Source organism: Myotis lucifugus, unplaced genomic scaffold (assembly GCF_000147115.1).
Source record: "Myotis lucifugus unplaced genomic scaffold, Myoluc2.0 scaffold_30, whole genome shotgun sequence".
Lineage (NCBI taxonomy): Eukaryota > Metazoa > Chordata > Mammalia > Chiroptera > Vespertilionidae > Myotis > Myotis lucifugus.
The window spans coordinates 8000109-8011343 of NW_005871078.1; the positions used below are offsets into that span (position 1 = coordinate 8000109).

An 11235-nucleotide genomic window follows, 5' to 3' on the forward strand; every position below is an offset into this window, starting at 1 on the left:
GGGAGAGTGCAGGTGGAAGAGGGTGTGGAGGGATAAATGGTGATGGACAGAGACTTGAATTGCGGTGGTGAACACACAATAGAGTGTACAGATGATGTGTTGTACAGCTGTGTACCTGAAACCGGTATACTTTTGTTAACCAGTGTCACCCCAATAAATTCATGAAAAAGGAAAAAAAGAGAAATGTTAAAGAATTTGTTTTTAGTAATTTTGAAAAATTATGGCATCATTAAAAGTGGTATCTATTCTCCCACTCCTTTTCTTATGACAAGCACTGTCATGGACAACCTAGTAATAGGAAGAAGTTACCTCTCAAACGTAGGAAATAGTGATTTGGTGCCAGTGAAAGCTGTATACACTCACTCTGGCTTCTCACAATTTCCTCCTAATGATGACCTATCCTTGTTGCATCTGGAAAAGCCTCTTAAACTAGGTCAGTATGATGAATTCTTTTCCATATTTTAAAGTTTGCCATATAGTTTATGTCCTTCATCTTGTTTAAAAGTTCTGTATGTACTTTTGAAGTTAAATAATTTCAGGACTTTTTTATATTCAAATATATTTTTCTCTAAAAGCTAAAATGCCTACCTAAAACTTTTTCTTTTATGCATTTTTAATTAATGGAAGTCTAGAGAAGATGTAAAAGCTATACATTTTTATTTTATTCTATTTATTCTTCTGAGACTGTTGTATACTATGAGGTTAACCCAAAAACTTAGAACAGGAATTTGAACCATTAGATGTTCAATTTTCTGTCCCTTCATGACTTACTAACATTCTGTCCTTTTAAAATGTTTATTTAAACCAAAGCTACCATAAAAGTGTTAACCTGGCCCTATGACCTAGTAGTCAGGCAGCCTTGGGCAGGTGATGTAATTGTTCTGAACCATGGCTTTATCATTCATAGAAAGGGAACAACAGTAAACCACAACATGGGCAACAAACCAGGAGCACTGCATTTGGTGTTCTGTGTATGTAGTGTATACACACAGAGACACACATATAAATGCACAATATTTATGTGTACCCAAATTTTGTAAGAAAATAGGGGAATGTTTAAATGTATAATGTATAAATATAGTTTGTAGCATGCCTTTATTAAATATTAAATTAAATATAAATACTTATCTATATATATAAAAGCCTAAGTGACCAGCTGACTGGCTGACCCTTCAACTGTCTGACCGGTAGCTATGACGTGCACTGACCAACAGGGGACAGATGCTCAACGCAGGAGCTGCTGAGCTGTGGTGACTTGGTAGCTGTGGTTCTCGGGTGACAAGCCCGATTCCAGGGTGCATCACTGGAGAACCACCCACTCGTAATCTGGGACCCCTCGAGGAATATGGGAGAGCTGGTTTCAGCCCAATCCCCACAGGCCAGGCTGAGGGACCCCACCGGTGCACTAATCCGTGCACCAGGCCTTTAGTTAGCTATAAGATGCATAAAAGGTTTAAATTGCTACAAATGTGGTTTTCCCCACTCCTGTTATATAGTTGAAAAAAGAAGATAATTATATTCTCTTTCACTATCATCTCAAATTCAATAAGGTGATGTCCTGGAAGTACGTGGACATAAAGGCAGACAGATTTTTAAAAACTATTGTGGATGAGAAACCAGGAGCCCCACATTCCAGTGTAGGGCATGTGTTTCTAGTGTCCTGGGAGGATGTGGAAATACCTGGAGCAAAGTAGTAACATGTCAACTGGGATGATGCCTTCTAGGTAGTTAATAGATATCTTCTGGGAGACTTATTAAATTACAGAGTTAAAAAGGGTACTGTAGATCAGAGTAGATATTTCTAGAATCATCACTGAAAAGCAAACAATGTTAACATCAATCCTATGGACTAAATGATATTGGCCTCTTTCTCATCTTTTTGATTAGGAGAGTTTGTTTCTCCAATCTGTTTGCCAGGAAAAGACAATAAAATAAATGTACTTTCCAAATGTATGACTGCTGGATGGGGACTAACTGAACCACATCGTGAGTATATTCACCACCTCTTCCAACATTAGGATCCAAACAAATATATGTGTAGTCTGAGTATATTGTCTATTCATTTTCAATTTTTCTGTATTTTTAATAAAAATGGTAGTAGAAAAAAAGTCTTTTTCATAATGGATCTAAAGGTGACTGATTAGGTTTTAGGCCATCATATTTATTGATGTTAGTTCACTGATAGTAGTTCATTGATACTTGTAAAAACTTGTGGTGGAGAATTTCTAGTGATTTTATTACTTAATAAATATTTGTGTGTCTAATTTATATATAATTACTCTCTAATTGCACTGTGAACACACGCACTCACACACAAAATTGTTTTCATAACGGTATACTACTACAGTGAAACTCCATACTTGGAAAATATGAGCCTATTTCCAAAGATGTGAGACATTTTTCTGAAACGATAGTCTGATAAAATGGTAAATGGGTATAAAGATTATGTGACAATAACTAGCCCATGTAAAGATCAAACCCATAACTCTGGTCTCATTTCCACTGTATTCTGCAACAGAATTAACAAGTTACAAGTAAATATCCGATAAACTAAAGACAAAGTCACAATGCAATTTAAGTTGTCAGCTTCCAGATAGTCAGCACTTAAACATATTGTCTGTTAAACAAAATTCAAGTCAAAAGAATGAGAGAACCCTGAAAGCAATGGAAGAAAGTATGGATTTAACTTGAAAATATGATTTTTGTATTGTTTGTTTTGTCAACAACTGATTTGGGTGTAAACTTTGTCTTTTTCCTTTTATAAAATGATATTTGTTCTCCTATCTTCTTAGGACTGTACTGAAGGCAAAAGACCCACATAAAATTTTTTGTTGTTATTTCTGTTGTAAAAGCCACTGTGGAGTAATAATATCAGTTTGCTTCTGTGTGTGTGTGTGTGTGTTTAAACAAATTATTTAACAATATCATTACATTGCTGAATGGAAAGAATAAGTGTCCTTAACCTTTATATATATTATCCTTAACCTTTATATATATTATAGGGCTATTTTTATTTATCACTTAGAAGCATTTATCTAGGTTGCTATATATGTTTTTATTCATTTTCTACTAGAAGATGAATTTTCTAAAACTGTGCAGCTGACAGAGGTACCATTGATCAGTAGTACATTTTATCGAAGCTACTGGGGACTGGACATTAAAAACACCAATATTTGTGGTGGGGCTGCAGGATCATCCTCATGCGTGGTAATTCAAGGATTGCATTGATAAGTGTAGGAGTTTTCTTCAGTGTATCTCATGAATGGGTGTTTGCTGACAAAAGAGGTATAAAGTTATGGTAATTTTAAAATGAAAAGTGAAAAGAATAAGTACATTGCTAAATTTATGTGCTGTGATTATTAATTTAATACTTGAAGTTAATTCAATTCTCAGAAGGAATTATTCATTTGCTTAGTTGAACTATGTGAAATTGGTAATATCCAACTGTTTTGGACCTTAAAAAATGATAATTTCTTATGGTTTGATTTCATAGCTGAATTAGGTAGCTCAAAGTGCCTACTTCAAGTAGCTCTAAAGATATAAAGAGGTTTTCATGTAATTCAAAACTATTATTTAGCCATTGTATTTAGTAGATGCTTGAAGTTTTCTGCACGGCACACTTTATTGTCAGCATTGAATTAATTTATACTCACTGTATCTTTTAGCCTCTCCTTGAAAATATGGATTTTGATATGATTCAGATATCTGTAACATCTGCCAACTACCTGAGTGGCTTTGGTTCTCTATGCTGTTGTGAGTAGAAATAAGAGATGCAAGAGTGACTTATGCCTTGTCTGATCATTCTGTGCATTCGAGGTTAGCCTCAACTATAGACCATGCAGCCAGGAGAACTTCTCTCTTTGCTGGTTGCAGGGAAAGTCTGGAGGACCACTGCAATGCGCCCAGGATGGGCAGTGCAAGCTCATCGGTACTGTGAGCTGGGGAAGTAGTAGCTGCCATCCCACTGCACCAAAGGTCTTCACCAGAATTTCTGCCTCCAGGGACTGGATCACATCTGTCACTGGAGGAGAAGCATGATCGCTGAGACAGCAGCGAGGTGGAACTGTGTTATAACAGTATACTTGGAAAATAAGTCTCTTGTCAGTACGAAAAAACTCACCGTCACTTCTCCCCACCCTTGTATTGAGGAACTTGGATTTGGTGTGTTTCATACGTACAGTAATAAACATCAGTCGTAGAAAGTTAATGTTGCTTCATGTCTCCTGAGAATTTAGTATATGCAACGTCATTAAGTTCATATCTAGTGGATCATGTATATACCATAGTTGAATACTATAATATACACTTTTACTATTTTTTCTAGTTTGGTAAATATTGGAATGTCATTAAGCCCATAAAATTATTAATTTTATTCATATAGAACAATACCCTGCACACAGTCACATAGGAAAGGTCCCTGTAAGTTTCAAAATTTCAATTAGCAACGGACATTTAAGAAATTATTTATCAGGCTTATCACTCGATTTTTAAATTTTTAGTTAAATTTTTAGGACATTTCAATTATTTACAAAACATTTAATTTACCTGTGCCTCTTTCTCTAAGTTGTAGCCAAGAACTAGGGAGCAAGTAACTAAGTCTATGGTATTAACCAGTACATATGCTGCTTCTTAAAAAATGTGAGGGAAGTAGAAATAAAGCAACTTAAGGTTGATTTAACATTTTTGGACTAATCCTGACAGGAAAGTCTAGAAATGAAATGGCATCAGTGGAAACTATTTGTCCTTATATTCTAGGATAGTTTCAATTTAGTAAAATTTAGTATTTCAATAAATGTTAATTCACCAAATAAAAGGGCAGTCTAGTGTTGTGGTCATTATGTCCCTGCCTCTCCTAACTATCTGACTTTGGGTAAATCACTTAATGGCCACTTGACTCAATTTCCTTATTTATGAAACAGGTAAATAACGGTATAACCTTACACCGTTAAATGAGATAAGTCAAGTAAAGCAACCAAGGCAGAACTCACTGGGAAAACAATGCTTAAGTATTAGTTGTCAATATGTCTTTGTAAGACTTTTCTGGTCAATCAATCAGAAAATTAAAACCTCAATGTTTGATTGGAAAATATAACAGATGTGCTTACTCTCAAATAGTCCCCATTTAACCTTTCTTTCCAAAGTCCCTTCTATTACCTCTTCTACTGTGAAGTGTTAGGAAAAGATGAAGTACTTTCTTAAGAAATATTTGACTGCAAAGTACGTATTGGCAACAAAAGGGTGAGAAAGATGTGCTTTCTTAAGGAGCATACTATCCGGAAGACAAAAACATTGAGCAAATAATTAAAAGCGTTACCTAAGTCTGGACAAGGAAGCTTAACTATTCTCAATGGGGGGAAATGAGGAGGCAAAATCAGGGAGCGTGGTGCAGAGATTGAGGAGTAATATGCATTAATTAGGATTGCAAATGATAAATCCTGCGCCCAAGCCTTTCATCAGAAAAGCAGTACAGTAGCAGGAGCTGCGAGAGATTCTTTCTGTGGCCTCCAAGGGTCAGTCAGAGGTAAACCTGCACCCTTCCTGGAGAAGCGGATTCCTCTGGCCACGTGCTTACACCTAAAATAAGTTGCAACCTCCGTTCGGTTTGGTCACGCCCCTCTCATCCTGACCACGCCTCTCGATTCACAACACACTTCGTCAGCAAAGGACTTCTCGCGAGAACTCCACATTGTCTCCCTTCGCTGTTTCCAGCGGTGGGAGTCGCCTTGGCTCTCGCGATATTTCCGGGCAAACGGGAACCCGAGCGACCCGGGCTTCTGTGAAACATGGCGGTCGGCTGGGACCGACATACAAGGTAAAACGCCGAAACCCTGCCTGGTGCTGTTCTCGCGGTTGTTCCCGAGCGGTTCCGGGCGTGAATGTAGTTGAGGGGGCTGAGCGGCGGCCATGGAGTTGGCTTCCTGCCTTCCTCGCTCTCCTCTGGAGAGCGGGCCGGACCCGGGAGCCGCTGCACTTCCCCCCGGGGGCGTTACTGGCAGGACCCTGGGCAGCGCTAGGCCCGGGCGCTGCCCTCTCCCCGGCTCGGTTTCCCTGAGCTGCCTTGCAACGGGAAGGAGTTTGGGTTCTGCCCCGATCGCGGCTGACGCGCACCCATTGCTTCGTGCGGTGCCCGGTGCCCCGGGGCACCTCCCGTCCGCGGGCGCGGAGGGTCCCGCCTGGTGAAGACCGTCGGGTCCTGCCCGGATCCCCCCGGGCGTCGGGCTCCCACCACCGGTCAGACAAATGCCAGATGCTCGGCAGCAGGTTGCTCGCTCTTTTTAAGAACCACTGCGGTCGCGGCCTCGCCTGGAAGGGGACTTTCGCACCTCGCGGGGGGAGATGAGGAAGGGGCAGGGCAGGTGAGATGTCACAGGAGAGACAGGTCCCAGGTCCCTGCTTTTCTCAAACCCTTCGCGGATCGAGAAGCCCGTGGAAGGGAACTCGCAACTCGTGGTAGCGAATAAAGAGCCTTGGGTCAGAGGTGGTGTATAGAGTTGAAAGATCATCATTGGAGAAAATAATGTTTAAGTTAAAATATGTAGGACTTGGTGCCCTGGGGACGACGCAGTTACATCGTATTTGTGAAAATGTTGCAAGACTGGCTTTCAGAAACCATTAAAATACGGTTAAAAGCAGGATTTGTTCATGTGTTGGAAGTTGTACTTGAAGTACTCCAGGTGATTGCTTAGCCTGATACTTTGAACTCTAGCCATTATACAGCCATTATAAAGATAGAAATCACAAGCTTGTTCACTTCTTGAGGAATTCAGGATATATATGGGCTTACTGAACTTGTTTATGGATATCTTTAAGTCGATGCAATTATTCCAGCTCTCTTAGAGGAAAAACGAGAATTAGAAATTCCATGATTTGGGGTTTGGGGGTGGGGGTGGGTAAGGAGTTTCTTTTAGAGAATAAAGTTTACCAGTCAACTCTGAGTATTGGTAATGGCTGGAGGGTACAGATCATAAAAATATATCAAACTTGAAAGATCTCTCGAAGGAAAGCAGGCCTCCTCTGGAACAACAACAACAAAAGAATTAGGGGGAAAAACGAATTTATTTTCTTTGGGGGTTAGTGATTTAATTGGAAGAAATAGTGGTTTTATTTCTAATAGAGTTACTTTAAGGCAGTCTCTTCCTGCTACTAATCCTAGTGAACAGTTTTTCAGTGTTGTTATTGTCTCTTAAATGTCATGATAGGCAAATTAAACTCTTTGTGCCTTAGTTTCCTTATCTGCAGAATGGGAATAAATAATAACTCATGTGGTGATTGATGAGGATTAAATGAGTTAAAACATGCAAAGCACTTAGAACAGTGCCTGGCATACAGTTAACATTAAGTGTTAGCTCTTGTTATTTTTAAATTTTTGTTTCCTAACTTCTGTGGTTACTCACAAAATGTTGCCTTGGTACTTAGTCAAAATACAGACTGAAGAAGACCTTTTTTAAAAAAAAATTTTTCTTAAATTTCTTACCCCTAAATTGCTGAGGCACTCTTCATTTTATTTTTAAAATAGAAGTTAGCTCATAAAATGTGTCTGACTATCCTGGATGGAGAGACAAATAGAGTGGGAAGGGGAGCAATAGAACTGGATAACAGGAGTCCAAGAGATTGAAAACACAGGGAAAATGAAGACCAGATTCTGTCCTAGTCAGGCATTAAGGAGCTGGAAGGATAATTGGTTATGCTTAGAGAGGAAAGTTAGTCTCTTGGATTTTAGAGTTGGAGCGGTTTAAAAAATTAAGAGGAGCCAAAACATGGCCCTGCTTGTGTGAGGCTTTGGGTAGAATTAAGACGGGGGTCGCTGGAGAAGACCTGTTAGGTTTACATGGTAAAAGGGTTATAATTGTGAGCGACTACCATAGGATGAGGGTCATCAGGTTGTGAGTTCCAAAGGATGGTGATGGAATGGGGAAGAAGAGAAGCAAATCAAGAGATCCAGATGCTGAAGTCATTAAGGAAATTTTTGTCTTTTTAAAGTTTTTTTACTTCGAATATTGAATGTATTGGTTGACATTGGTTAATAACATTATATATGTTTCAGGTGTGCAGCTCTATAATACATCATCTGTATATTTTATTATGTGTTCGCTACTCCAAGTCAAGTCTCCTTCTATCACCCTGCATCACCCCCTGAAAATTACAAATATATCCAGATGGCGAAAACAATAATAAGTATTAAAGTGAGAGTGTACACTATGTTTTGGAGCGTGAACTCTGGAGTCAGGCTGCTTGGGATCAAATCTAGGTTATTCCACCTGTTGAGTGGCCTTACAAAAATTACTTGACTTTTCTGTGCCTCAGTATCCTTATATATAAATGAGATAAAAGTAGTCTCTACTTCATAGAGCCGCTTAGAGGATTAAGTTAATATATAAAGTCCTCATAATATCTAGCACATAATATGAAAATTAGGCCATAATTCTATGTAGTATATGAGTTTATTATTACAAGATAGACTTGAAAAGGGAAGAGGCAGTTGAGAAATCATGATGAGACATGCTAATATTTTACCCTTTGAGTCTCAGAAATAAAGTAAGGATTTAACGGCATTACCACCAGTTGATTGTTAGGTTTTCATATTGAGAGATGGTAGAAGGATTATTTTTAGTAAAACTAGGAGTTACGGATAACTTGTTCATATCAGAACAGTGGTGCCCTGACAGTGTGGTTCTGTGGTTGAGTGTCAACTCACGGTTTTTGCAGGGTCTATTCCCAGTAGACGATGGATGATTCTCTCTCATCATTGATGTTTCTCTCTCTCCTCCTTCCTTTCTGAAATCAATTAAAAAAAAAAAAGAACAGTGGCTCTTTAGTGACAAGTACTGGAGATGCAGTGAGTTTCTTGGATGTAGGTTGGTGCTGAGTTAACAGGAATGGGGCAGGAGTAGCAGTAGAGTGACAAGGTACTCCATTCTAGAATAGTAATCATGGAAAATAGGAATGGAAGAAGCTAAAGACTGAGAAGCAGCCAAGTGGGATAGACTAGCTAGACTTTTAAGGGAGGAGAGCTGAATAGGCTATATGAATTGTTAGAGGCTTTGTAAAACTAACTTTTACATATCTTTGTATTACATATAATTTAAAGAAAGCATCTATAAAGCTTGTAAAAGTATAGACAATTTAGGAACTAATATTTACAGTTTTATTTATTTGCCCAATAATGCTACCTGCTGTGTGCCAATCATTGTTCTAGGTGCTTGTGATATACTATAGTGAATAAAACAGAAAACTCCTTCTCTTTGTGGATCATATACACTGAGTGGCCAGATTATTATGACCACCCCATCAGCACTTCATTGACACTTACAAAAATACTGAATATTGAAAACTTCCTAAACAAATACTCTCAAGGTTTTATTATTATTTGCATAACTAATTCACTTCATTGTACTGATGGGGTGGTCATAATAATCTGACCAGTCATAATAATCTGGCCACTGTGTGTGTGTGTGTGTGTGTGTGTGTATGTGTGTGTGTGTGTGTATTTATCTAAAAATGATAACTTGTTTCTATTGGAAAGCTGTACAATCATGGGTGTTTCTGGGGAAATTTCCCACCTTCCTTATTTTTTTCCTTCCACAAATGTTTATCAAACACTTACTGTGCCAGGTGTTGGAGATACAAAGATAGGTTGACATGGTTCCTGCTGTAATATTATAATGTCAAAAACAGAAAATTAAACAGGCAATTAGAAATAGTGCTCTTGGAGCACGTACTATAACTAATACTATGTATGAGGTCATAGGTTTCTTTCCCCTTTCAAAAGAGAGATGTCTAGACTGAGACTTAAAGAGTAAGTGGGAGTTAGCCAAATATAGAGGTGGGGGAGAGGGAGAAAGGCTATAGCTGGCAGAAAGAACATGTTAAAGGACTAGAAAGTGATTTGGTTTGGCTAGAATTTAGACATTGATGGATTGGGTTTGAAGAGATCAGCAGGACCTGTTTTTTGTTGTTGTTTGTTTTAATGTTTTTATTGATTTTAGAAAGAGGAAGGGAGAGGGAGAGACATCTAAGTATCAATGAGAAAAACATCATATGGAACTGCTGCCTCCTGCAAGCTTCCTGCTGGGGATGAGCCTGCAACCAGGGCATGTTCCCTGACCAGGAATTAAGCTGGTGACCTCCTGTTGCATGGGTCAATACTCAACTACTGAGCCATACTGGCTGGGCAGGACCTGGTTTTTGAGGGCTTTTTAAACTTTGTTAGGATCGAATCCAAACTTTTCAAATGTAATAGGTATGAACCTCTACAAAGATTTTAAAAGAAAATGCATATAATCACTTTTATGTATTAAAAAGATTATTGGTTGTAGTATGGAGAGTGAACTGAAAGATTGATGAGTAAACGTTTTTGAAGCAATGCAGCGATAGATTGTGGCCATTGGGACCAAGGTCCTAATAAGGAACTTCTCAGTGAGCCTGGAAAAGAGAAGACAGATTTGAAAGAAATTTAGGAAGAACTTCAGTTTAAGGATGTAACTCATGTTTCTACCTTGTGTTATTGCCTTGTGTTTTTGGGTACATGTTGTCATCATTAATTATGGTAGGGACACAGGAGAAACAAGTTTAGTGAAGTGAAGTATTCATTTTTGGACTTCTTGAGTCTGAAATGTATTTGGAATGCCCCCATGAAAATGTAATAGAGGCAACAAGATAATACATGTCTGCAGAGAGCTTTGGACTGGGAATAAAGATTTGAGAGGAATCATGTAGATGGAAAATGAAGAGATGGGAGATCACTTGGGGAAAGTATGGAGGTTGGGAGGAAGGCCTAGTATAGAATTGGGAGGCAGAAGAATCTGCAAAGTAAGCCAAAGAAGTCTTAGAGGTAGAATGAAAATCAGGAGTATACTATCACTTATGCCAAGGGAAGAGTGTTTCTAGAAGAAAAAGGAACGGTTGTGTATTTTCTTCTCATAGGCAAAATTAGGTAAAGACTGAACCTGTCCACTGGATTTAGTATGAAGGAAGTTGTTAGTGACCTTGCTGAGAGAAATTTACTTAAATGAACCTGTGCTGAGAAGTAGTCACAGTGGATGAATGGGGACAATTTACTCTCTTGTTTTGTTAATCCTCTCCCAGGATATTTTTCCATTGATTTTTAGAGAGAGTGGGAGAGGGAAAGACAGAGAAATATCCATGTGAGAGAAACACATTGATTGGTTGCCTCCTGCACCCGCCCCAACTAGCGCCAAACCAGGGAGGAGCCTGCAACCAAGGTACTTGTCCTTG

The 11235-nt window shown here is 38.8% G+C and overlaps 2 protein-coding genes across 2 annotated transcripts in view; both read left to right on the plus strand.

The window, feature by feature from the left end:
• OVCH1 (ovochymase 1) overlaps nucleotides 1-6866 on the plus strand; it is a 55668-nt gene extending 48802 nt beyond the window's left edge. Inside the window, 1 exon segment of the mRNA XM_023752273.1 lies at nucleotides 6811-6866. Within this exon segment, the coding sequence (XP_023608041.1) occupies nucleotides 6811-6866 (56 nt within the window).
• The window catches only part of ERGIC2 (ERGIC and golgi 2), a 35133-nt gene continuing 29614 nt past the window's right edge, over nucleotides 5717-11235 (plus strand). Inside the window, exon 1 of the mRNA XM_006086758.3 lies at nucleotides 5717-5812. The gene's annotated coding sequence lies outside the window, so the exon portion shown is untranslated. The remainder of the gene's footprint in view (nucleotides 5813-11235) is intronic.